This window comes from Osmerus eperlanus, chromosome 20, assembly GCF_963692335.1.
Source record: "Osmerus eperlanus chromosome 20, fOsmEpe2.1, whole genome shotgun sequence".
Classification (NCBI taxonomy): domain Eukaryota; kingdom Metazoa; phylum Chordata; class Actinopteri; order Osmeriformes; family Osmeridae; genus Osmerus; species Osmerus eperlanus.
In genome coordinates this window covers 11,580,553-11,607,976 of record NC_085037.1, presented here as the reverse complement: position 1 = coordinate 11,607,976, position 27,424 = coordinate 11,580,553, and the positions used below count along the sequence as shown (strand labels likewise).

The 27,424-nt window shown below is 46.4% G+C and overlaps 1 protein-coding gene across 1 annotated transcript; it reads left to right on the top strand.

Annotated features, from left to right (window-relative positions):
* The first annotated feature begins 8,011 nt into the window (after positions 1–8,011).
* LOC134006976 (hippocalcin-like protein 1) lies at positions 8,012–27,424 on the top strand. The gene is made up of 4 exons (XM_062446089.1): positions 8,012–8,321; positions 23,255–23,435; positions 26,650–26,931; positions 27,368–27,424. The coding sequence occupies exons 2-4, from the start codon at positions 23,340–23,342 to the stop codon at positions 27,422–27,424; spliced, it is 435 nt and encodes a 144-aa protein (XP_062302073.1). The 5' UTR covers positions 8,012–8,321; positions 23,255–23,339.

Sequence of the window (27,424 nt, the reverse complement as noted above, 5' to 3'; positions counted from 1 at the left end):
GTTGCATGGACGGCTGATCTTAGGCTCTGACGGATGGGAAGGTGTGTGTGTGTGTGTGTACATATGGGAAAAGATCAACCAACTTAAATACAACACATAGCCACTATATGGTTCAGCATCCAAGTATTTTTATGCTAAATGACAAAGATAATTACATTGTTTCTGAGTGTGTGAGTGTGTGAGTGTGTGATTTCTCCCCCTAAAAATGCACTGATAATGAATATCTGTCATTAGAGACTGTGTAGGATAGCATACATGTAGCGCTTGTTGTCTTGGCAACGTTTCACCTTCCCCCCTCTCACCCCCCCCCTCTTCAAGCCTTTTGGAGAGTGTTCAGGACACTGTCATTACTTTATTCTCTGTTTCAGGGAATGTATTTCCTCCCACCTGTTCGCGTGTGGTTTGGGTGTGTGTGTGAGTGTGTGTGTGTGTGTTTATGATTTGAAAAAACATCTCTAGCAGAACGCACTGTATCTGGATGACTGCATCAAGGAACAAGGTACAACCTATCAACTCCTCTTTGCTAACAGAATGCCTGGGAGAAACACAAAATGGCCGCCTTGCTTTGGCATGCTAATGAAGTGTGAATTCAATATTTTTGGGTCGATAGGAAGGAGTATGTATGTAAACAATCACACAGACACAAACACACCCCTACACACACACACAGGCCTTTCTCTCAGACACGTACTGACACACAGAGACCCTTACAAGCAGAATTACAGGTTCAGGGACCTTGTATATATTGATAGAAAGTTCTCTGGAGACGAATTCAACCGGAACCCCAAATGAACTTTCTTTTTTCAATATACTGGAGAAGGTGTTGCTTGCACAGTGTGCTCAACAAACAGATTTCTAACGGAAAATTAATAATATGACTCACACACAGGGAATCACATTACCAGGCAGGATACACTCAGTCACAAAATATTACAGTTGTGCATTTTGTGGCATATGTGTAAGGTGTTGCTTGTGTGACTTGGTGTGGCAGGAATGTGTGTGTGTGTACATGACACCTCGTAGCAGATGCATGTTCGGTAAATAGACAAAGGTTTTAAAAAGGAGACAAAAAAGCGGGGCTCCCTAAAGACAATGACCCAGGGCTATCCTTCTCTCAGAACAAAAGCTCAACAATATGTAGCTCAACAATATGTACAGGTGACTGGCCTAATATTTATTTTAGGGTAGCTGTAGGGTTGAAAAGAGAAGCGTTACGATGCCTCAGCCTTATGAACCACACGCTGAGACATGCAGCTGTGGCCTACTTGTGTGAACTACAGTGTGTGTCGCAGAGCGCTCGGCTCCGAAGCCATCTTCCTCTCCTGGCAAACAGTAGATCACCTCGCTGGCCCCAGATACCAGGGGTCATGTGTCGTCAAGTCATCAAGACAGACATGTTCGCAACCTTTAAAAGGAGCGCAGCTGCAGTAAAAAAAAAAAAGAAGCTCATTACTGTAAGAAGTGACGCTGTTGCGAGGATTACGGGGGAAACAGGGGAGGGTGAGGTCTTGTTGTGTTCTTATACTCTAACTAGATCTCTGTTGAGTCGTCCCCCGTCCCCCCCCCCTGCTCTGGATTCATTAATACTGCAACACATCTTTCTTGTGTCAGTAGGCTCTGGATCGACATGACTAATTTAGAATGTTTTTCCTGTTTTTCTTCTTCTGCTCTCTGCTGGCGCGTGTTGCATCTCCTGCTCACTGCCTCCTCTTGTGAGGAGGGTTGAATCTTTAGCGGTGGACGTACACAGGGCCGGTCCTTCCTATAGGCGACACAGGCAGCCGCCTAGGGCGTCATGAAGAGGGGGGTGGCATTTTCCGGAGTGCATCAATTAATGAACCCTTCCGCACTACCAGCAAGGGCGCCAACTGCGCACGTCATGTTGTGGCTGGGGGGGCGGCTCGTGATAAATCTTGCCTAGGGCGCCAAATGTGCTAGAACCGGTACTGGACGTACACCCTCCATCCCTCTCTCTAGACACCTCCTTCCCTAGCCCCCCACGCCCCCCAGACCCCCCCAGACCCCCACACCCCCCAGGCCCCTCCAGACCCCCACACCCCCCAGGCCCCTCCAGACCCCCAGCCCCTGGTCACCATCTGGTGGACTCAACCAGGGTAGACTCGAACAACTCCCCCCTGTGACTCAGAGGGTGAAAGTCTGTGGATAGAATGAAATTCTGTCTCTTAACCTATGCATTAGTTCATGCCCAGCAACAACCTTCCTGTTTCTCATTCGTCTTATCTGGTATAGACTGCATGGCTTCTATTGGATATCGATGCACATACCCTTGACACATACGGTGGAAAGACACCTCGCTCTCTCAGTGTTACCATGGTGAAGAAATCAACACTACACCATACGCAAAATGGGAATGATTGATCTTTTGAAGGGGAGCAAGGTATATTTCTGTGTGTGTGTGTATGTGTGTGTGTGTTACATGTGCCCTTGCAGATACAGTAAGAAAGTGAGGAGGGGAGGGCTGTGAGTGTGTGAGTCAATGTTACGTAACTCGAGTGTTGTCTCAGTGCTCTACGCTGTTCCCGCTTCCTGGGAAGCGAGCCAAGCCTCACTGCTGATCCAGTCACCGGCTCTGGGGTTCACTGGCACTAAAACTGGGCCTCAGCTAGATCTGATAGCACAGATAACCATGCAGGAGGTTAACCAAGTCAGTTCCCTGGCATCACGTTGATTAACCTGAGAATCGGTATGAAACTAAAAGACATGCGAAGAAAGAAATACATCATGAGGAAAGGTCTTCATGCAGAGACTGACCATGAGATTGGAAGGTAATTTCATAGCTTGAATGAAAAGGCTGAGTTCCCTTCATCCACGCTGTAGTCATGGGCTTCGGGTGGAAAACTAGAGGCTTGGTTTCTCACACAGGGAACTCCTTCTTTCATCTTTTTCTACAGTGCATCAACATCACAAGATTAGGAAGAAGAAAAGCTTTCGACTCACCGCCATCTCCATTCTTCTCTTCCTCTCTCTTCCTCTCTCTTCCCTCTCTCTCTCTCTCTCTCTCTCTCTCTCTCCTCTCTCTCTCTCTCTCTCTCTCTCCTCTCTCTCTCTCTCTCTTCCTCTCTCTCTCTACCTCTCTCTCTCTCTTCCTCTCTCTACCTCTCTCCCTCTCTCTTCCGCACTCTCCTCCGCTCTCTTCCTCTCTCTTCTTCTCTCTTCCTCTCTCTTCCTCTCTCTTCCTCTCTCTCTCTCTCTCCCTCTCTCTTCCTCTCTTCCTCTCTCTTCCTCTCTCTCTCTACATCTCTCTCTTCCTCTCTTTTCCTCTCTCTCTCTCCCTCTCTCTTCCTCTCTCTTCCTCTCTCTCTACCTCTCTCTCTCTTCCTCTCTCTTCCTCTCTCTCTACCTCTCTCTCCCTCTCTCTTCCTCTCTCTTCCTCTCTCTCTCTCCCTCTCTCTTCCTCTCTTCCTCTCTCTTCCTCTCTCTCTCTACCTCTCTCTCTTCCTCTCTTTTCCTCTCTCTCTCTCACTCTCTCTTCCTCTCTCTTCCTCTCTCTCTACCTCTCTCTCTCCCTCTCTCTCCCTCTCTCTCTCTCTTCCATCTTTTCATTAGATGAGTGAAAGTAGAGGAGAGGCTTGTCACCTCGTCCCTGATCTGGGCTCCACCCTGCCAACTCCATGATTAGATTGCGATGCAGGAGGATGTTAAAGTGACTCTTGTTTACTGTATGTGTGCGTGTGAGAGTGTGTATGTGTGTGTATATGTGTGTGTCTGTGTGTGTACATGTGTGTGTATACTGTATATCTATGTGTGTGTATGTATGGGTCAAGAACCGACCCAATCAGTTGCTGTCTGATGAAAGTATATGCATGACCGTGTGTGTGTGCCTTAGTGCGAAACTCAGTTGCTCATTCACGGTCTCCTTTACATTCAGAAATCCCTCCCTCCCCTGCCCCCCCCCCCCCCCCGTGCGCGCGCGTGCGCGCTGACACTGTTAAGCACCTTCACCCACGCAAGGACATCCTCTTCCAAAAGTAGAGGAGATTACAGGGAGGTGGAGACGACATGTCGATGGGACCACATATAATCTCAGCAATGACAGACACCTTCTCTGTTTTGACAGCTGAGCAGGAAATTACAGCTTCAGAACAAGCTGTACCGATTTGTTAATAAAATATAACTTAATAAGAATGACAGAGAAATGAGAGACAGAACTATGAAAGCATACTATCTACAATCAGGTCAAAGTCAATCCAGAGAACAGGTTGCCACTCTCTCTGTTTCCATGGTGAAGAACTTAACCAAAATGGAAATGACCATTCGTTCCAACTGACCACCAGATTCAAAAACTACCACGATGTTTGTCTGCATTCGCACGGCACATGGCAGACTCATGGAGACACTGTCAGACTGACAGATACACAGTCTGTTCAGAGTTAGCGATGATGAAACCAACAACAAGTACAGCAGTCAAACATTTACATTTACATTACATTTAGTCATTTAGCAGACGCTCTTATCCAGAGCGACTTACAGTAAGTACAGGGACATTCCCCCCGAGGCAAGTAGGGTGAAGTGCCTTGCCCAAGGACACAACGTCAATTGGCACGGCCGGGAATCGAACTGACAACCTACTAGCCCGCTTCCCTAACCGCTCAGCCACCTGACTCCCTGACTCAAACACACAAGGGAGAGAGGGGCGGGGGGTTTGAATCCTGAAAACATGGATGTGTTTGATGTAGCCTTCAGGCCTGGAAAACAATGACACCTGAATAAAAATCTTGATCCTCTAAAAGTCAGATTAAGCAAGTAAGCACATCACCTCACGTCCAATGGTGTATATGTCAACATTGTTCTACTGAAATCGAGTTACTGTTGCAGCACTGTAGTATTGTTTTCGTTCGCTGTGCCTGGAAGCTGAGATGTGGTTACTTCACGTTGTGGCCAGTGAATACAGACCGTTCCTTGGCTCTGAACACCAAAATACTGCTCATCTGATCCGTGATCTTCTACTGTACTTTCTAAGCGCAGCATTTCTACGTCACTTTTGACGAAAGCGTCTGCCAAATGAACAAAACGTGGAGTTAGTCCGACACGCAGAAAGGTACGGGGTTTGCTTCAAGGGCAGGAGAAAGGAGAAAAGGCGAGAAGTGTCTCTAGGTTACCGAGCCTCGCCCCGCAGCTATCTGGGGCAGTGTTTCTCACCGTAAGAGGAGGAAGCAGGACAACACGACCGCTGTGGGGTGTTACACAAGACCGAGGGAAAGTGCAACCCCAGCACCGAACGCTGGCCGGGACGAGGAGGAAGCGCCAGCCGTCAGGAACGGAGGGAGAACACAGCGCATGCTGCAGAGCCAGAGAGAGAGAGGGGGAATACAGGAAGAGGGAGAGGAGGACAGGGTAATTCAATCATGTTAGTGTCCTCATTTGCAGGACACAGAGAGAGAGAGAGAGAGAGAGAGAGAGAGAGAGAGAGAGAGAGAGAGAGAGAGAGAGAGAGAGAGAGAGAGAGAGAGAGAGAGAGAGAGAGAGAGAGAGAGAGAGAGAGAGAGAGAGAGAGAGAGAGAGAGAGAGAGAGAGAGAGAGAGACAAATGGACAACTAATGAAATAAGTAATGGCTGAGTCAGACTTTGTCCCCGTCTCTCTCAGTAGGGGAGAGAGGTGAGAGAAGGAGAAGGACAGAGGTAAGAGGGAGGAGAGAGAAAAAGGATAGAGCAGTGGAAGAAAGAGAGGAGATGAGCGATGGCAGAGGGAGACAATAACGTTGAGAGTGTGTGTGTGTGTGTGTGTGTGTGTGTGTGTGTGTGTGTGTGTGTGTGTTTGGCTGCAAACCCTCCTGCTCTCTCAGCTGAGGTCAAGAGGTCACAGAGGCAAAGAATAGGGAAACACTCTCTCCCATGCTACCCCTCATTCGCTACACACACACGTGCGCGCACACACACACCCAATGCGTGCAAGGGAACTCAAGGGCGTCCAACTTCCAGCCAACTGTTCCTCCTCCTTTGACACTTCCATGGTCATCAGCCCTGTGGACTAATCTTGGCCTCTTTCTCCTGGCTTGGAAAACGCTGAGCCGCCTCGAGCTACGTCCCCAGCTCTAACAACAGGACGTACACCGACCAGCGCTAACAAACACTAACGAGAGGACAAGCTCTAACGAACTAACGAACTCTAATGAGATGTAATGGACACCCAGCTTACAATCAAGGATTTGGACCAAACTAAACAGCAGGCACTGTCCCAGGCTACTGGGATGATCTGGTGTGCTGCATCGTAGTGTCCACTTACAGTACAGAGCAGAGGACTAGTGTCGAGAACTTAAATGAATTTGCTGTTCGTTGTAATTGATTGTAACTGATTTAACTACTTGTACTCCCTGTGAATCATATTATTGTTGCTTGCTTTCTCGAGGTACACTCTTGCACTTTCGATGATCATGTCGTTTAATTGTAATTTGTTTAACTACATGCTCTTCTGGTTCTACCCATTGGCTCTTATTTGCTTTTCACAATGTATGTTTCATGTTTTGGCTACCCACATTGTTTTGGGGGCTATGTCATTGTTTATGATCATTAACCTATGCACCTTTTGGTCTTTCTTGTAAGTGGCTTTGAATAAAAGCGTCTGCTAAATGACTAAATGTTATCGATTGCCGATATTGTGATCCTGCTATTAGCAATGGAGAGACCCTTGATAGCTTCGACTCCAGCCTGCATCTGGTGTGTGTGTGTGTGTGTGTGTGTGTGTGTATTTGTGTGTGTGATCTCATGCAGGGTAAACACAATGCACCGCCTTTCTTCCCATTAGCCTCACCATGCACTCACATTACACCGTATTTATCCTGCCATGAAGCTTTTTCAGCCTTCAGTCATCTCCTCTCAGTATCTCTGCGGTTATCATCAACCGCCTCACAATCACACTCGCTCCCTCCATCTCCACCCCCCCCAATCCCCCCCCCGCCTCCCCATAGGCCGATGGATGTGTCTCTGTTCATCTGTGCGAGTCACAGATCACTAATGACCGATCATAGACTGACCAACCCCGCGAGGTTTCATCGATGAAACCTAGGAAACGATGATGTCGTCGCTCCTTCGAGATTGCGCCGCTCTGGGGGAAGAAGGGGGAGGAGGGAGGGAGGGGGGGGTAGAGTTAAAGCCCTGACTAGCAGGTGCGTGTGGGATGGTCATGCTAATCGCCGGTCAGGACAGCTGAGTAATGGGTTCTGAATGTCTTGATGGATAAAAGGCCTGTGCCGTAATGATCGGTGCAGATGGTCATTAGGAATCCCCAACCTCTCTCTTTCTTTAACGTATTTTTCTATACTCTTTCGTCACCCTGCTCCCTTTCTTACAGCTCTGTTGGAGTCCACAGCGGAGGGATTCAGTGTTTACCTGTGTACCTAGGGTTGTGTCACTTTCGATTTTTTAGTTGGTGGAATGTGTTGATGTAAAGGTTCACAGTTCAATCTGCAGTCTGTCAGCTCAAAGAGAGCGGTGAGTCATCACTGACCTTTGTGGAGATAATGTGGACCCATCATTTGAACACTCCTGAAGTTGAAGTTTGAGGTGAACTGGATCTGACTGAGATTGTGGCCTGCTGTTCTTCTGGTGTGTGTGTGTGTGTGTGTGTGTGTGTGTGTGTGTGTGTGTGTGTGTGTGTGTGTGTGTGTGTGTGTATATCTGTGTGCTTGTGTTATCATCAATTTAAAAGTAGAAAGCCAGTAAGTTTCTCTAATACTGTATAAAGTTAATTGGGTAAATAAACAATATCCATTAATGATACAATAACCCTCTTAAAAAGGTTATTTAAAAACCTCTATAACAACCAAAACAAAATGATGAAAAACCTAGTTCTAAAGCACCCTCTTTTACTGGAAGGTGCATCTGATTCAAGAGCCCGAGCACGAGAGGGAGGAGGAAGAGAGGAGGGAGGGAAAGACTGAGGAACTGTTCTGACAAACATACAATCGTGCAATAGGCGAAGCGTCTTTTTAACTTAAACCGGTCCCACGTAATACCAACACCATCCCCCTCCTTAAATGCGCATATACCAGCACAGTTCCAGCTAGAACCGACACTCTCCAATCTCTGTCCAGTAAAAACACGCTCGCTGCCCGTTACCGCTCAGACCTCAGCCTGCTCGTTGTCTCGCGGGGTGTGTGAAGGCACGATAACATGGTTTTCGGGGGTTTGTCCGCAGTAGCAGCTACAGCGCAGTAGGCTTGACAGTGTGAAGAGCAGCCAGTCGGAAGCCTGCTATTCGCAACCGGGGAACGCAGACAAAATCCAGACAGCATCTCTTCATCTCTAAACGTCTCCTTCGTCGCACGCTCATATACCAAGAGCAAGGAACTCTGTTGAATCGGGTAAGAACTTACGCTGTTTCGGTTCTATCTAAATTTAGAGGAAATGCTGGAAGTAGTCTGTTTTCATCAGCATTCAATTTGTAAGGGCCCGCGGATGGCTTTTGACAGCGACGTTGCTGCACGACACGTAGGCGGCTTTTGTTTATCTCAGTGTGTCTTGGAACGGTCTTGTAGGCTAAAAGAACGTTATGCCCTCCTCCTCTGTATTAACATAGTTCTAACTGGAAGTATTTTTCGCAAATGGATAGCTTATGATTTGACTGTTGCCTGCACATGTGCTATCCTCGTGTTAAAGAATGTTGGGAAAGATGCATTCTAAAGTGTAGCCTATACCAAAAATAAATTACTTTAATTTAACACGTTTAAGAAATAAACGCATCCTTCTTTACGTGAGCCTTCTGATATATGGGCATTGGCAATGCGCGGTGTGCTCAAAAGTGGTTTGTTCCTTTCTGCTTTCCTTTTCTCGTTTTTACTCCCTCCCCCTACTTCCTCTATTCAACTCTCATCTCTCCCTCTTTCTCCCCCTGACCCTGCCTATCACGAGATGCTATTGTTGGGAAGTAGGCCTAAGAATTGTAATCTATTATGCATACTTTTGTATTTGTGCAGCATAATTAGTAGCCCGTTTGCAAATTAGGAGCTTCATGTTAAAATCGGTGTTTCATATTTCACGTTGTTCCGTCAGTATGTGTTGGTGAAAAAGAAAGAAAGAAAAAGAAGCTTTTAGTTACTTTGGGGCTGTAACAGCTGGTAATGACGTAGCATCACTTTCTTTTGCATCCAAGAGTCCCATCAGACGGCGGCTCTCCTCTCCTAAACGCGTCTATATAATATTTTACAATGTATGTGCCACGTAAAATCACGGATTTATCATTTAATCCATACTCAAGATATCGGGATCTGGCGTGGGATTTATAGAACCGTCACTAAGGGCAGACGGAGAAAGATTTAACCCCACTTTCTCGTTGTTTCCTAATATCGGAGAAGTTCGGTATTTTCTTATGATCACGTGCTACTGTTGGCACCTGTTTTTATGACAGCAGTGGAATTAAGTTGTGAGAAACTTCATGATAACCATTGAGGACTCAACGTCACATGCAATATATACAATCCTACTATTTGTAAGGGCTTGCCTTCCGGTTTACTGTTTACATTTCAATTGAGATAGTGTTCATTTAGTACGCTTTTATCCAAAGCGACATACAAGTAGCGCGCAGGGGAAAGTACGGCAGAAGAGGATTTGTAGTGCATAGTTCCACAATATTTCTTTGATCAAAGGAACAGTCTGTATTTACTAACCACATCTCACCTACCGAGCACACTGGACAAAACAAAAGGATTACCCCCTACAATTACATCTCAAGTACTTAAACGCAGTGCCTGTATGAAAGAGAGATGATTTCTATGATTGTCGTCAGACACCTGGTTCTGCAGTCATGAACAGTGCATAGTAGTTATTGACATTTTCAAAATTCCAATCTAGTAACCTACCCAGCGAGACCCAATCAAGAAAAGATGTATGAGAATGTCAATAACTAGGCCCTGTGACCCCGGGGTTAATGTTTTGGCTGGATAAGGAACTACCCCCTCAAAAAATCGACTTTTCCTTTGATTCTTCCAATAGAATATTAGTTTAGTAACCCTTTTTTTTGCATTGACATTCTAAAGTAAATGGGGTCTATTGTTCACTGATTCAAAGGACTATGGCGCCTGAGTACATCAAATTGGATAATGGTCCACAAATGAGGAGAAATTATTATTGGTAAACGGCGATGCTCTTTGGTGTTAGTGTCGACCAGATGTTGTTATTGCTGTTGTTTGTTGTGCATATGGAGGCATTGGTGTCAATGCTGGACTGTTGCATAAAGAGATAAATGACGTGCTCTGTTGTTTTCTGAAACACATACACATCCACTACTGTAGCATGAGGTTCTTGGAAAGAACACCTTTCGGCAATGTACTGTGAGAGCAGGGAGGTCAGAGACAGAAAACCCTGTGTGTGTGTGTGTGTGTGTGTGTGTGTGTGTGTGTGTGTGTGTGCACCCCCTAGTTCTCATGTGATTGTGTTTATCCTGGGGGTCTGCCTTTAAGCTTCATCAGTCAGTCCACCAAGGCAGAGACTAAACCAAAACAGGGTGATGGAACAAGATCACCAGAAAAGACGGAACTCATCTGTTTATATTTGTATTATAAGATTTTTCCTGGTTTAGTATGCTGTCAGTGAGATATTAGATGCCTTACCCTCTGACTGTAAATACATCCAAGTAGTATTCGTGCCTGTCTGTTAGTATGACAAGTGACTGGTCTTGATTCAGAAACACACACACTCAGACAGGAGACCGAAGCCAGTCTCAGAAGCGTCCTAGATGACCACTTGTGTCTCAATCTTTTAACTGATGGTTGGAACTTGCACGGGATATCAAAAGAAACAGATATCCACTTACAATCTTTCATCTCTGCCCTATATCATCCCTCTCTCCATATACCCTCTGTTCACGTGGATGGGCTGCTTGGACCTGCATCAACATGGATGGATATGAGGGCTGTATTGTTGACCATTGGTGTGTGCTGCTGTGTGTGCAGTCTCTTGTTATGGACCCCCCCCCCCCCCCCCCCCCCTGTGGTGCTGGTAGTGGAGTGCATATTGAGGCCTGAGATGTAATGTGAACATGAAGGTTCTCAGACTATTCTCCTCTCCACACCACCTCCATCCATTATGATATGAAAGGGCAGCAAATTACTCCCCGTTCCTGGTGTGTGGTTGTGTTAATGAACTCAAAGGGAGTGCGTGTGGACACGGAACAGTGTGTCTGTGTGACAGCAAGTGGCACATTATGAATGCACAATCAGTAGCTTTGTGTGTCCTAGTGAGCTGACAGCAGTCAGTGAAGAGAAGGCATGGAAGTGTCTCACCTGAGCCCTGCTGCCTTGGCTAAGATCACACTTCAAGATCTCCCCCCCCCCACCTTTCTTCCTCCCTCTCTCTCCTCCGTTCTCTCTCCCCTTTCATCTGTCCATCTCTAACAGAAGCCCCCTGCAGGAGCCGTGTATTCAGAATGACCTTCCTCCTCTTCATCTTCCTATTCTTCTGGAAAGGCCTCAACCTTCCCTCTTTCATTTACACCGGAGCTCTCTGGTAAATAAAGAAGGGAAGAGAGATGTAACTAGGCCTCGATCTGAAGCCCACGGACCCCTGCTGGAACGGAATGATTTCCCCCCTTGGTTCTCTGTCCTCAAGGGTCCTTTCAATATAGATGACTCTCATATGCCTGAACAGAATGTAGGGAAATTTCATGCTGAAGTGCCCTGCAGCTGTGTCTGTGTGGAGCGCTTTTATCCCAACAGAAGTGAAGGACCTGACTGCGCTGAAGAAAAAAATGACAACATATTGAGTCGAGCACACAGGAGATGATGAGAAAGAATGTTCTGTAATAAAGCTGCAGAGCGTTGTGTGGCTGCCGCTGCCGCCTAAACGAAAGGCGCCCGGTGCATTTGCAAGGCAGCTCAGGGCACTTTCTGGGCATTAATAGAGAGACCAATCAGAAAGGGGAAAAAAATCAATGTGGCACCTGATGGATTGGAAGCACTACAAGCAGTCTCAATAAGGGCCTGCAGTCATTTCTCCTCGCAAGTCATCCAGTCTCTCTGGGGGCAGGAGTAGCCTGTAGCCCTACTGTCAAACTCCAGCAAAAAAAACAACAGCAGCTATCTCGATTGGTTGCTCTATATTCTGGCTCCCCATTTCCGTTGAAGAGAGGCAGATGGCGTTAATAGCTTTTTGGTTTTATAGCAGGAATCCAAACATGTCCTTTTTTGTCAACATGTGCGTCTTATGTTTCTGGCTTGAGTCGGCATAGCCGTTCGGGTCGTTGTGACTAGGACATGTTGTGTTTGGTTGCTGCTACTCTGTCCTTGCACAGTGATGAGTTAGGACTGCGTTGGCAGTAACTTACGGAATGGAGAGGGGGAATACAGATAAGGGAAAGAAGGAAAGAAATTGGAGGAGGCGTTGAAGATGAGAGAGACGGAGAGAACGAGAGGGAGGGTGACGTGTGGGATATTTGGACGGCAGTGCATGGTAGGCCGATGTGGGATTTTTTAACAAATGCCTGTCGGTGTTTTCTCTGTTAGAGGACGTCGGAGGAAGATGGAGAGGGATGATGAGGGGAAAAGAGAGAGAGACATCTGCTAAAACTTACTTTTGTTTTTTTCCGCGCTGAGCCTGGAGGAGAGCCCACCAACCTCTGTCGAAGTGGGGGATTGTGGGAAGTGTTCTCCCGGCTCGCGGCCCTCACTGTGGGCGCAACATGATCACCGGTGAAGGGGAAATTCTGGCTGAGCTGGCCGTTTGTGTTTGTGACGGAAGTAGGCGGGCGCGGGTGTATTTTTAGACCCCCCTCACTCCTCTCTCTCTCTCTCTCTCTCGTCACCACAGGAAATGGGGATAGCAAGACGTGTATGATGCTGCGAGGTTGGCCTAGCATTCTTTTCCAATTATTTCTCCTTTTTTTTTTTTTTTTTCTTGGGAGTTGGGAGTTGTTTCCCAAGGCCTCCAACCACCCTCCCCCCCCACCACCCCCCGCACATACATCCCTCCACCCTTCCCAGTAAACTAGATGCTTCAACCTTATTTGGGGAATTCTTTGCCCTCTGGTCATGAATGCAAGTCTAGTCACTGATCTGACTCTTTGGTTGTGTTTGAAGTTGCAGACAGTGAAATATCTCATGAGGACCTGAGTCAGGCTTCGACTTTGTAGGAACACACAGTGGCTGTTAAATCCTCTTTATGTAAGTATATTAGAGAGCAATGTCTTCTCTCTCCCACATTAGTGTGATGGCTTTGTCACCCCACCCCCCTCCACCCTAGTCAGACTGCATCCCCTCCAGTCACTCTGTTTCCCGCATACACCACCAAAACACGTGCGCACACACACACACACAGACAAATAACCACACTAACACACATACTTCTTCCTTGTTGGATTTTCCCACAATGCCATGAGGCAGTAATAGATGAGTCACACACTTGGGAATGAGGGTGCGTGTGTGTGTGTGTTTGTTTGTAGGTGTGTGTGATATTGGGGTGGGGGGTGAGAGGGAGGTTGTGTCTGATTTGGAAGGGGAAAAATATAGTTGTGTTTTTTGTAGCGGTATAAATAGACTAGTGGCTGTGAAAGATGCAGATGAGAATGGAAGACAGGATGGAGGAAGAGTGAGAGGGCAGGGGGGCGGAGGAGGGATTAGTTGAGGACAGGGGGGGGGGGGGGGCTGATAACCTTGTCGTCATTTCCTGTGCCAGAGATCACATGCAGGGCAAGCTGAAGAAGACGCTCCCCTGCCCTTCACACCTCCCTCTCCGCCCTCCGTCCCTGCCAGCCTGCCAACCCTGCGTTCTGTCATCTGTTTCTCTCCTTCTCTCCGTCCCTCCCTCCCCCCTCCCCTCCACCAGGAGGCGTCATCGCAGTTCTCCTTGACCCGAATAACTGAATCGCCCCCGGCAACCAAGTTGACGCTGGGAGAATAATTACCATCGTCATCTGGGGAAGTGTGTGTGTGTATGAGAGTGTGTGTGTGTGTGTGTTTTTTGGGCCCTCACCACAGTGCCGTGGCGTGCGGACACCTTGGGACAGGAGCTGAAATACACCCCTGTGCATCGAAAGCCTGTGACCCTGGAGTGTTGTAACGAGCAATGCCCCCATTTTTTGAATCCGCAGAGGACTTCAAACTGAACGCCCGGAGCAAACTAGCTGTTGGAACTGACTGCTGCTTGATAAACTTTAAGAAAAACATTTTTATACATGTATATTTTTTTTTTCGTTTAGTTTCTTAAATATGTGTTAGATGTATTTATCGTCTGTCTATTGAGAGGTTGGATGGAGAGAGAAATACGGTTTATTTTTAGGAGAGGGAGGGAGGGGGGGTGGAGGGGCTGAGTAGGAAGGGTGTTTTTGGCAGAGCGGTGGGCTGTTGGAGAGATGCGGAGCTACCAAGGGAAGGTTCTAGCCCGCACGGAGGGCCAGCAGCATTTAGCATAGATTGACGCTGTTTCAAAAACGATAAGCCGACACAAGAGACTGGAGGAAGAGCAGGGATGGAGGGAAGAGGAAGAGGAGAGGCTACAGGAGATGATGGGGGCGAGTGGTTTTGTATTACAGCAGATGGATGACTGCTAAAAGTGGAACGCCTCTATACCACCGTAGTCCTCCGCAGCCGGCAGAGCGGCCAAACATCGTTTATTTCCGAACACAATGGTAGCCAAATGGTCTGTGAAATGAAAGTCCTATTCGCCTTTTCCCTCTCCACTTAAACGAAAAGTGTGTGTGCATGGCTGTCGTGCAGTTGTCTGCGTGTTTGGTGGTGAGAAGTGGTTTAATAATTTGTGCATATAATCCTTGTCCATCCCTGGGATAATCCTGCCACCATACATCCTGTGTCCGAGTTTTTATGCCCCTCATTGACCCCAGCTGGAGCGGAAACAACATTGCCGTTAAAATGTCTACAGCCATTCGATCGCCATTTTGTCATATATAAAACCACGTAGGCCTACAGATGGGGTCAGATAAATCCACCAAAGAATGTAAACAATTTTACAAATAATATAAACAACACTGCACTCGTTTTGGAAAGTTCCGTGCCTCCAACGTAAACCATGCTGAGGGCTTCTCTGTCGCTATCCAAATACACGCCTTGATGTCAGGCAATTTACATATCCAGCCTTTTAAGTGATGTTCTCACTTTACCAGGTCAATTTAACATGAGCAGCATAGACATAATGGCTATGTCATTTTCCCTTTCATGAAAGTGCAGTTGGACAGTAATGTATGCCTCTTGAAAGATAGCAAAGTGAGTAGAATAATCGCCCTGGGTAAGAATTCCCGCTGTTGGCGAAATGAGAAGCCGCGTGGAAAGGGACAATGACTCGCGAGATTTAACCTTTTCCATGAGGACGTAGATCTAAATGTTGATAATCTCTTTTTAAAGGTAACGCCATCTGCGTGGTGTGGAGATACGAACGAATTTGACGATCGACAGCAAATGGAGACGTGGGCTGCGAGGTGAACAGCCAGGGAAGCAGCTAGTATCCTGCAAGACTAGCAGCCAGCAGATTTTTTTTTATTTTCTTTCATTTTTATTATTACGCACAGGTCCCTGAGCTAGAGTTTCACCGACTGTAGTGCGTTCACACTGCAGCGTTTTTTAACGCTCTGCATCGCTTGCCTTCCCACAGTACACCACGCTCGGGGGCGTGTTAGACAAGTTAATACAGAGTTGTAGTTCTCTAAGGTCACTGTTGTAGTCATGGCCAAGCGTGCAGATTTGGGTTAATGTACTCACAATATCGATCAAAATACCACTTTTACACAACATTTATGTAAGTGCAAGATTTTACTAGTGCAAGATTACAGTAGAATACATGTTACGCCACCGGTCACTCAACCAGTCGTTTGTAGGCTGGGCTAGCGAGCTAGCAGTGGCACAGAACAGTCACGTAATGTGACGACTACATTTAAAAGTAGGCTATAAAAACACACTAGGAACAATGACGACATCGGCAACCATGCACCATGCATTATTAGTTTAATGTAATCTTTAAATTCAGGCTCGTCACATTAGTAACTTTGTTCTGAACAGAACTGGGTGTGCAGACACATACGAAAAGTTTCTCCTCCATCTTGAAATTGTCAAACCTAGAAATGTTTACCATGACGAACAGTTGCTACGTTACAAGAAACAAGAAACCAATCCGATTGGCCAACGCTAGCGTTTTCACGCTCCTCATTTACATAAAGTTGAGAAAATCCAACTTGCAACGCTCCGCTCGCCTTCCCACAATGCCCTACGCGAGCGTCAACGCCTGGTTTCATTGAAAATGAATTGGAAGCCGACGCCACGCGCCGCCCGCTCCGCTGCAGTGTGAACGCACTGTCACTGTGTTTCAAACAGCCGATACTGTGACAAAACGGAGCGGTAGGAAGGAAGTACGTGGAAGGAGATGGAGCAGAGGGTCTTCATTATCATTACAGTTGATACCTCCTTCTAAGCGGCCCTCATAATACATTGTGTTACATTATTTTTTTACCCTTCTTTGGACCAGAACGTGTAGGCCTAATTAGCAAATTGTCATTAAAAACTGCTTTCTTTCTGATTAACCAACTGTCCCTAGTTGGAATGGAGTAGTTAACCCCCCCATACACACACACGTACACAGAGTATCGTCGTATAGCCAGCTGTAGAGTCGACCTCGGCCGTATGGGCCATAACAGACTGTCTGTTGCGCCCACGCACTGTTCTAAAGCCTCCGAACAGAACGGTCAAGACACGGCCCCAAATGTTGCTGGCTTCCATCACGTTTTACCGTTTGAAGCCCGATGGTTATCGAAGCATGGGCCAAATGGAATGACCACCGAGTGGTGATATTAATATTATTACAGCTGCAGTTTACGACATTAACAGAGCCATTGTTTTGTTCCCTTTGTCAGTCTCATCTGTTTCTCTCTTCCTCAGTTTTTCAGTTTATTTCTTTCTTTCTCGCTGTATCTTCTTTCCCCCCGTCTCTGTAGCTCTATCTTTCACTCTTTACGTCTCCTTGTCTTTCTGCGTTTCTCTCTATATACATTTCATTATCCGACATGAAAACGTGACCATACACACACTAAACACTGTGCACTCTGATTTCATGTTGTGTGTGACTTCTCTAAATTCGTGTGCAGCTTTGAAACTGTATGAAAGCTGAATGAGTTGTCACCGTAGGGAAGTCCGTTTATTAATTAGCATATGAAGGCTCTCATTTAATCAATACGTTTTATTGAGTAAGTGTTTAACCCTCGTGCTGCCTTCGGGTCACATGACCCAAAGGTTCATAACGAACCATCGTTGTGTTTACCCAATTTTACCCAATACAAAAACAAATAAAAATAATTTTCTTTTAACCTTCGCAATGTGGGGGGTCTGAGACAGCCCAACGGTTAAAAGAAAATGCTTCACTTTGTTTTTGTATGCGGTAAAGTTGTCGCAATAAGACGGTGGGTCACAATGACTGATGGGTCAGAACGACCCGAAGATAACACAAGGGTTAAGTGCTGGGGGGGGGGGGGGGGGGGAGGAATCTGGCTGGTGAAATCAGTCACGAGTTGGACTTTTGTCGTATTCATATTTTCCATTCGTGTTCTTTTGAAAGTGGATGCTCCTCCATCCTGCTGGTTGAGTGTGTTCAGGTTCTTTTGTAGAAAAAAAGGCAAGCCTTTCTCACAAAGGAATAAGTGTGTGGGCTGGTGCGTGTACTTGCCTACACATCGCGTGTTTTTTGGCCCGTCTTAGTTCCTGTAGAAGAAAACTCCATCCTGGTTTATTATGTAAGACATTGAGGTTATTTCAATTGTATCATTCAGGGATGTAACAGAGAACAGTCACTTCTGGTTGGAGCCAGACCACATAATTCCCTGTCTGGTTGACCCAGATCGAAATAGCATGACTCTCAGGTGGTGTTCCTAAAACGAGGTCCCAGATCCACGTGCCCCCCCAACAGGGCTTTCTGTAAAGGAGGTCTAGGTTCCTAAAAATAGTGTGTGTGTGTGTGGTATGTACAACCCTTTTGTTGTAAATCATATCAGTTAGGTTAAACTAGTTTGAGAGAATATTGTACTCCTCCACAGAACTGACGGACAGACATGTAGATGTAGAGTGAATTATCCTGTTCCCTGCAGTTCGATAATCTACTGGACTTTAATATCCCTCCATCGCTCTTTCTTTCTCTCTCCCTTTCTTACATCATATCTATCCTTACTTGACCCTGTCTCTATCTCTTTCTCTCTATTTGTCTTTCGTCAACAGATTGACCCTAAACCCTTGGTCTGTAGTTGACCAAATGCAATTCCCATTCTCTCTCTGGAACCCCGCCCTTTTAACTGCAGTCGTTCATATAATCTTAAGCTTCCAGCTGTGGACCGGCTCTCGAATGACAGAGAGCACCACTGACCACACTTGGTCTTATCTAATGTACATAAAGATTTTTAGCAACACCTCACAAACTAGCACCATCCACTGTTGGTGTGTGTGTGTGTTTGTGTGTCTGTGTGCGATGGTGTGGTTGGTGTTTCACAGAGAGTAGCTGTTGAATGTAGAGTTTCTACTCTAATGAAAATTGGGAGACAGCCACACCAAGGACCAGGCCTCATTCTTATTTTAACACCTCCATTAACTCTGCCTCTCTTTGTCTCTCTGTGTCTTTTTGTCTGTAGATCTCTCTCTTTATATATAGATATGGGGAGATCGAGATATACTGTATATCTCGATCTCCACATATATCTCGACCGCTCTCAATGCATATATCTCTCTTTCTCTGTCTCAGATGGATAGATGTATATCTGGATTCTCTGACACTTCTTCTTCTTCCAGGGGGTTTCTCCCTCCAAATGAGGGATCACAAAAGAAAGAAAAGATGGATGTAGTAAGGATGGAGAGAATGTGACAGGTCAGAGCCTCTTGTAGGGGAAGGAGGGAGGAAAGGGAGACAAGAGATGGAATGGAGATAATAATAGAAGGGTCTAGAACCCCGGAGGAGTGTTGCAGAGCAGGAGAAGATGAGGTTTGTTATGTAATTATAGGAAATTGGAATGAGGAATTTAGTTTTATATATATATATATATATATATATATAATATATATATATATATATATATATATATATATATATATATATATATATATATATATATATTATATATATAAAAAAACGAAATATATAGACGGGGAGTGTGATTAAGTGCTACAGAAACGAAAGAGTCTTGTGTTAAAAACAAAACAAAAAGATGGAGGGAAGAATGTCTCAGGTGGCCACTCAGATTACTGGTGCCTAACAAAGGAGAGGAGAGAAAGGGATGAAGCGAGGTGGTGGTGGGGGGAAATCAATGCATACATCTTTTTGATCTGTCTCGCATGTTGGTGCCAGCTCTTGGCTTGTTTGCTTTTCCAAATACAGCCCACTCCATTCTGCCCCCACCCCTCTGCGTGTCTCTCTCTTTCTCTCCCTCTCTTTCTCTCTCTCTCTCTCTCTCTCTCTCTCTCTCTCCCTCTGTCTCTCTCTCTCTCTCTCTCTAATGGCTTGGCCTGGGCTGAGAGGATAGTTAGGGAGGCATTTTGTCTCATTAGCACGTTTACCCGTGGAGTAGGAGGGGAAAGACCTGCTATTTCTAAAGGTGTGTGTGTGTGTGTGTCTCACTCTCCATCTCTCTCTATCTTATCTATCCATCCATGTCTCTCCCTGATGTTGTAATCAACCTTGTTTTCATGTTCCAGTCACACTCAGGCCCTCAGGCTGAGAAGGGCAAGCTTGTATTCCCGTCCAAGACTCTTCAGCTCCTGTCCTCTACCCAGCAGTGCTGCTCATTCACTGTATTACTCTCTCTCTCTCTCTCTCTCTCTCTCTCTCTCTCTCTCTCTCTCTCTCTCTCTCTCTCTCTCTCTCTCTCTCTCTCTCTCTCTCTCTCTCTCTCTCTCTCTCTCTCTCTCTCTCTCTCTCTCTCTCTCTCTCTCTCTCTCTCTCTCTCTCTCTCTCTCACATTCTCTTTGTGTCTCGTTATTTTTCACTCGCTCACATTCAGCTCCTAAGGCCCGCTTCTCTCCCAGTATCCCCCCCTCCTGTTTTCTCTCCCTCCTCATGTCTCTCTAAAGCTCCCTACTCTCCCACCAGTTCTCTTTCCTCTTCTGTCTCTCTCAGTCTGTCCCTCTCTCTGTCCCCCCTCCCATCTCACCCGTTCATCCCTCCCTTCACGAGGATCATCACTCCAGATGTTGGTGACCCAGTTAGGGGCTGGAACAGCTGTTCTGGGGCCAGAGTTTGTGTGTGTGTGTGTGCGCGCTTTCAGGCTGCCCTCTGACATGACTGGAAATAAATCAACAAGCACGGACACTTGGACTGGAGGGGTGAATCAGTGGAGTTGTCAGGCCTCAGGACAGACTGATGGGAGGGTTGGAGGGATTGGGACGAGTTGGTGGGAATTAAAACAAGTTTGGCTAGCAGGGATAGCGTGGCATTTCTGCTGGTCTGAGAAGTGACTGTTCAGTTCTCAGGCTGCGGGGGGAGGGGGGGGGGGGGGGGGAGGAAAATAAATCAAGAGTGTATTGAAAAGGTCAACCTTTTGATGTTGACAAAGTGGAGTGGAGATTTCAGGAAATGAACAGCAGTTGCTTATCTCAGTGTGCACGGGAGCATGCTGTGTGTGTGTGTGTGTGTGCGCGTGTGTGTGGTTGCATCTGATTTTAGGAGTTGTATGGATTCTCTTCCTAAGCACACACACGCGCGCACACACACCTCACACACACAGACATTGTTTGTTCTGTGGCTTGACTTGGGAGGTGGGAGTTATTAATTACTGCAGGTACTGCAGTGTGACTTTCCTCCTGTGTATGTGTGTGTGTGTGTGCTCATGTACACATTCTCTCGTTTGTGACTTTGCTGATAAGGAGCTCCTTTCATATACAACGAATAAATTACCAGTTTAGAGAGACCTACTGATTCGGTCTCATTGCTTCTCAACATCTCTGCAGGGGGTCTCATCATCAGGCAGGGGTCTGGGGTGACGATGGTTGGCCTCTCAAGAGGACCTGAAGGATTAATGGATGTCATTACATCCCCGGAGACAGAATACTTACAAATCTGAACCCCATGGCTATGTAATCAACTTTTAATGCTGATAGAGAAAGCAACACTGGAACTGGAAATCAAGCAACAAAGCCCTCAAGGACCGTGGTCACAGTCCTCATTTCAACCAGGGGAGACCATGGTCTTAAACAATTTTACCGTTTACCCTGGGAAACGTGCTTGTCTCTAAATCCAGATGAAGAAAACCCATTCATCGACCCTCCATGAATGGGTACTGGATCCTGCACCCTTTTATAAATATGACTGGCTCTCATTGGTTGATAACTCGTTCATTAAGTGGAGGATGTGGTTGATGGCGTTTTGATTTGATCACGTCGTCCTGGTTCTAACCTGCTCAGAGCTTCGCCACGGTAGCGGGCAGGTCCTGCGCGCGTTCTGGAGCTCGCTGGTCCATTCTCCTCATGATCAACAATCCCCTGTTTTTCTGGAAACACGTACTCAACTGTCTGAAGTACTGAATGCAAACCTGAGCTTGTTATTGGGGCTCAGGACTTGTTTGTCTCAGGTTTGGTCTGAGTGCATCAGCCTCTTGATCCGCAGCCAAATAGAGAGGGAGAGGTTGTTGAGCTAAAAGCCAAGACTGAGACACTCCTTCCTTCCTTCACTCACACACACACAACCCTCGGGTTAATTACTCAGTCTAGGAAGAGCCCGATACTGTAAGTTACCAGATAACATGAGTCTCTCACACATACAGTCACTAACGAGCATCAGCTCTATCTCTGTTTGAAACGGAACGTAGAATCTGGAAAACACCTGTACAGAGCAACAGTAAACTCTCATACATACTGCACTGTTCCTTCTTAATAAGTGCCAGATTTATTGTGTTGTAGTTGGTATAGAGCTATGTATGTCCCAGCTATTTAGAAGGCCAGTACAGTAAATCTCACAGCTATAGTTGGATATAATGTGAGGCAACACTTTATGTTATATATACTGTATGTATTGGCTATACCTTTAGTACAACCATTGTAGATGCTTACAAATTGACTAATATTTAAATGGTATTTCGTATTATCTGTAAAGGAATGCTACTGTAGTTAGTCATTATCTATTAGATTAACTTTCCTAATATAACTTTTCCTAATAGTTTTTATTACTAATATTTCATATTAAAATCATATTTTAAGGCTTTCTTTGGAAGACTGTTAGGAAAATCTTTTGTCAAGGGCTGCACAGAGTCAATGGAGTCAAGAAAGTTTATTACAGCATGCAGCAAGGACACAAGTCTATGGCTGTCCAGAGTGGTCTGAATCTTGTAATTAAGTTTTCCTTTTATCCTAGAGTTCTTGCATGAGTGAGGTATAACCGGTTTTCTGTATATGGAGTGGGAAGTAACATGCTCAGTTTAGACAAAGGGTTTTGACATCTGTTTATCTTTACATGCTTACTACAAAATTGTAAGTAGGCCCGCTATGGGGAAAGTGTGTTTAGGGGTAAGTGGTTGTTGCAAAGAGGCAGTTAAAAGTTGTCAAAGATCAATGTTGACATCCTCTTACCCTTTGAAAACCCCACCTCCCCCATACCAACTTTCACTGTAACTCATTCCGCTAAACCATAATAAAATGTAACTACACAGGAGCTGCTATGTGACACAAGGTTGTTTCTAAAGGTCTTTCTATGTGATGGTGATTAATGTAACTGGAATGCTTAATGCGGTGTATGACACGTGTTGAATGTGTTCTGGTGCGGTTGTGTTGTAGTTCAGATTAGAAGAGTGCTAGATCTTTCCTTTGGCTGGGATGACACACATCCACACAGCTGGAGAGATAAGCCCTCCAAATGTGATCAGTTGTCGAGCTCTTGACGTCACTGTGTGGATGATTCTGGAGCGTTTACGAACAGTCTTAAATGGAATGTTAATGTTTGCCATTTAGAGAGAGACACGGTGTTATGTAATGCTAACTGCAGAAGGGAGAAAGCCAGTTTTAGTTTCTCTTGGTTTGTCATTACTTTTACAGTGCCTTGGCCGAATCTGGCAGGCAGGATGGAAACAGGATCTCTTGGTCTTAAAGGTATCATTGGAATACCATTAGAGTACATATGCTGTTTCTGGCCTGAGCATTGTTAATTTACACTGTGTGCTCAATCTCATGCCAAGTCACACACCAGTATATCATTGGTCAATGACCTTTTCTTTCTTCTTCCTAATCTCTTCTTGGTTACTGACCCTTTCCTCTTGTGTGTCATTGGCTGAATACCATGGACGTGCCTTCCCCCCACTTCTGATTGGTTGCTGACCCCCAACTTCTTTCCCTCTGATTGGCAGATCTGAGAAGCAGCCTGGCTGGTGTAGTCCCTGCTGTAGTCGCTGCTGTTGTCGAGGAGACCAGGTGTCGAGTCGCCGCGTTGCCATGGGGAAACAGAACAGCAAGCTGCGGCCGGAGATGCTGCAGGACCTCCGGGAGAACACCGAGTTCTCTGATCATGAGCTCCAGGAGTGGTACAAGGTACACACACACACACACCTACAGACATACACACACCTACAGAAACATATATATACACACACACACACACCTACAGACATACACACACCTACAGAAACATATATATACACACACACACACACACCTACAGACATACACACACCTACAGACATACACACACCTACAGAAACATATATATACACACACACACACACACCTACAGACATACACACACCTACAGACATACACACACCTACAGAAACATATATATACACACACACACACACACCTACAGACATACACACACCTACAGAAACATATATATACACACACACACACACACCTACAGACATACACACACCTACAGAAACATATATATACACACACACACACACACACACCTACAGATATACACACACCTACAGAAACATATATATACACACACACACACACACCTACAGACATACACACACCTACAGAAACATATATATACACACACACACACACACCTACAGACATACACACACCTACAGAAACATATATATACACACACACACACACACCTACAGACATACACACACCTACAGAAACATATATATACACACACACACACACACCTACAGATATACACACACCTACAGAAACATATATATATACACACACACACACACCTACAGACATACACACACCTACAGAAACATATATATACACACACACACACATCTACAGACATACACACACCTACAGAAACATATATATACACACACACACACACACCTACAGATATACACACACCTACAGAAATATATACACGCACACACCGACAGAAATATATATATACACACACACACCTACAGACATACACACACACACCTACAGAAATGTATATACACACACATACACACACCTACAGAAATATATACACGCACACGTATACACACACACTTATATGCACACACAGCCACACACACTATTACAAACTAACACACACACACACACACTTACATCCAGGAGTGTAGGTTTGTTTTCAGATGTGGACGAGACAGCTTTTATTAATAACTGAGCATTTTTATGAAGAAAATATAATTTTCTTCATAAAAAATGGAGGACAGATTTGCCTTTATCAAAAAAAGTGTGTGTGTGAGACAAGTCCCACCGTGTATAATGAAACCTACCCTCCAGCTGCTGTCGTCTTGGGATCCAATTCCTAATCGACATCCAGGCTTTAAATGAGCTCTTAGCATAAGGTGAGCAGAGCTCAGAGTTTGTTAACGGGCTGAAGTGTGTCTATACAAAGTCGTCATCGATGGAATGCAAGTACCACATTTGGCACAATCTTTGGTGATGGTTTGTCCAATAGGAAGCCGGAACTCCTATCAGGAAGAACTCATAAACCATACAAATAGATAAATCCTGTCCTCACATTTCCCAGCTGTTGGTTATATATTTCTGTCCTTTCGCCTACACCCCCACACACACACACACCCCCACACACACACACACCCCCACACACACACACACTCCCACCCACACACACACCCCCACACACACACACACACACACACCCACACACACTAACACTCTATATTTTCCTTGTTCTCGCCCTCTGTTTTTATAGGAGGGGTTTATGTTTGGGCATTAATCTCTGACAACATTACGACGGTCTTTAATCAGGAGTGTGTTTATCTCTGTGCTAAGGTAGCAGAGCTCTCTCTCCCGGTCTGTCTGCCCTGCAGCTGGTCTGTGTCTCTCTCTCCCGGTCTGTCTGCCCTGCAGCTGGTCTGTGTCTCTCTGCCTCCCGGTCTGTCTGCCCTGCAGCTGGTCTGTGTCTCTCTGCCTCCAGGTCTGTCTGCCCTGCAGCTGGTCTGCATCTCTCTGCCTCCCGGTCTGTCTGCCTTGCAGCTGGTCTCCGTCTCTCTCTCCCGGTCTGTCTGCCCTGCAGCTGGTCTGTGTCTCTCTCTCCACGGTCTGTCTGCCCTGCAGCTGGTCTGTGTCTCTCTCTCCACGGTCTGTCTGCCCTGCAGCTGGTCTGTGTCTCTCTGCCTCCCGGTCTGTCTTCCCTGCAGCTGGTCTCCGTCTCTCTCTCCCGGTCTGTCTGCCCTGCGGCTGGTCTCCGTCTCTCTCTCCCGGTTTGTCTGCCCTGCAGCTGGTCTGTGTCTCTCTCCCGGTCTGTCTGCCCTGCAGCTGGTCTGTGTCTCTCTCTCCCGGTCTGTCTGCCCTGCAGCTGGTCTGTGTCTCTCTCTCCCGGTCTGTCTGCCCTGCAGCTGGTCTGTGTCTCTCTCTCCCGGTCTGTCTGCCCTGCGGCTGGTCTCCGTCTCTCTGCTCCACGGTGGCCATCACTCCGCTTCGGCCCTGCGTCCTCACAAACCCAGCGTCCCCCGCCCCGTCCCCGCCAGGACAGTTCTATAATGGCCTCTGTGATCAAATCAAAATGTATTTGTATAACCCTTTTTACACGCAAGCATGTCACAGAGGGCTTCACATACGCCCATAGAACTGCCCCTCAACCAACCTAAACTCTCAAGGAAGAAAAAACTCACTGCAGGAGATAAAATGGAAGAAACCTTGGGAGGAGCATATCAGTGAGGGATCCCCTCCTCCAGAGACGGTTGGTGAAACAGCAGGCCTCGCTGTCACTCCTGTGTGTGTGTGTGTCGATGAAATCTGCATTAGCAGCCCGGTGACTCATCGTGGATGAGAGTCTTTTCATCCTGCTTGCGCTGCCACCTCTCCAGAGCTCCATGCTGACCCCTGACCCCTGGTTTCAGCCTGAGGGGTCGAGGGGGTTTACAGAGCCAAAGTGGTGTTAATGGCATCCACTTCACACAGATTACACAAAGTCTACAGAGGGGAAGAGGGATCTCATGGACGGGATGTCGCTTAACGTAAACACTAGGGGTAGCTCTGGCCGGGCAGATGCAGGGAATCAGAAAGGCCTCTATCTCCAGACATATCTCCCATATGGAGGGGAAATGTGAAGCTTGAGACATCACCTCACTGACTTGTTCAACTTTTCCACACCTGTCCAATAGCTGGCTGTCGGAAAAGAGATGAGGAAACACTTGTGAAATGAGTCCAATCAGAAGATTCTTTCTATGTAACACTTTCCATTTTCTCATCTCCTCCAACCTCTCCTCTATCTCAACCAGGAGATGGACTTTTCCTTTTTTAGAATGTGTTTAAGGATGCCATTCGATCCCATTGACGGTCTCCCCTCCCTGTCCCTCTCTCTCAGGGCTTCCTGAAGGACTGTCCCAGCGGCAACCTCAACGTAGAGGAGTTCAAGAAGATCTACGCCAACTTCTTCCCCTACGGCGACGCCTCCAAGTTTGCCGAGCACGTGTTCCGCACGTTCGACACCAACAACGACGGCACCATCGACTTCCGGGAGTTCATCATCGCTCTGAGCGTGACGTCGCGGGGAAAGCTGGAGCAGAAGCTCAAGTGGGCCTTCAGCATGTACGACCTGGACGGCAACGGCTACATCAGCCGCGACGAGATGCTGGAGATTGTACAGGTGAGAAGAGGGGGGGTTCTGGGTAATGTAGTTGATGGTTCGAGAGAGATGGGTGTTTTTGTAGGCAGTTCAAGGGGGTCAGATGGCTGAGCGGTTAGGGAGTCGGGCTATTAATCAGAAGGTTGTTGGTTCGATTCCCAGCCGTGCCAAATGACGTTGTGTCCTTGGGCAAGGCACTTCACCCTACTTGCCTCGGGGAGAATGTCCCTGTACTTACTGTAAGTTGCTCTGGATAAGAGCGTCTGCTAAATGAAAATGAAATGATAAATGAGTTCAAAAGTCATCAGAATAACGCCTGTTGATGTTTCGTTTATGGATGAAACGGGCCAGAGCGTAATTGAATTCCACTTGGAGATGTAGGGAAAAGGTTGGTTTTCTTTTTGACGAGTGCTTAGTCAGAAACGTCTGTTTGTGATGGGTTTGTTTTCGTGTCTAGTGGTGGGGGGTGAAGGTTGTGAGGCCCTCGAGCCGGACGAGACTGCTGGGGTTTTGA

What these genes read in the sequence shown, in the direction of transcription:
- LOC134006976 (XM_062446089.1), top strand. Translation starts at nt 23,340, where the DNA reads ATGGGGAAACAGAACAGCAAGCTGCGGCCGGAGATGCTGCAGGACCTC. An exon ending in AGCTCCAGGAGTGGTACAAG is followed by an intron (nt 23,436 to 26,649) that starts GTACACACACAC and finishes CCTCTCTCTCAG; the next exon opens with GGCTTCCTGAAGGACTGTCC. An exon ending in AGATGCTGGAGATTGTACAG is followed by an intron (nt 26,932 to 27,367) that starts GTGAGAAGAGGG and finishes TTTCGTGTCTAG; the next exon opens with TGGTGGGGGGTGAAGGTTGT.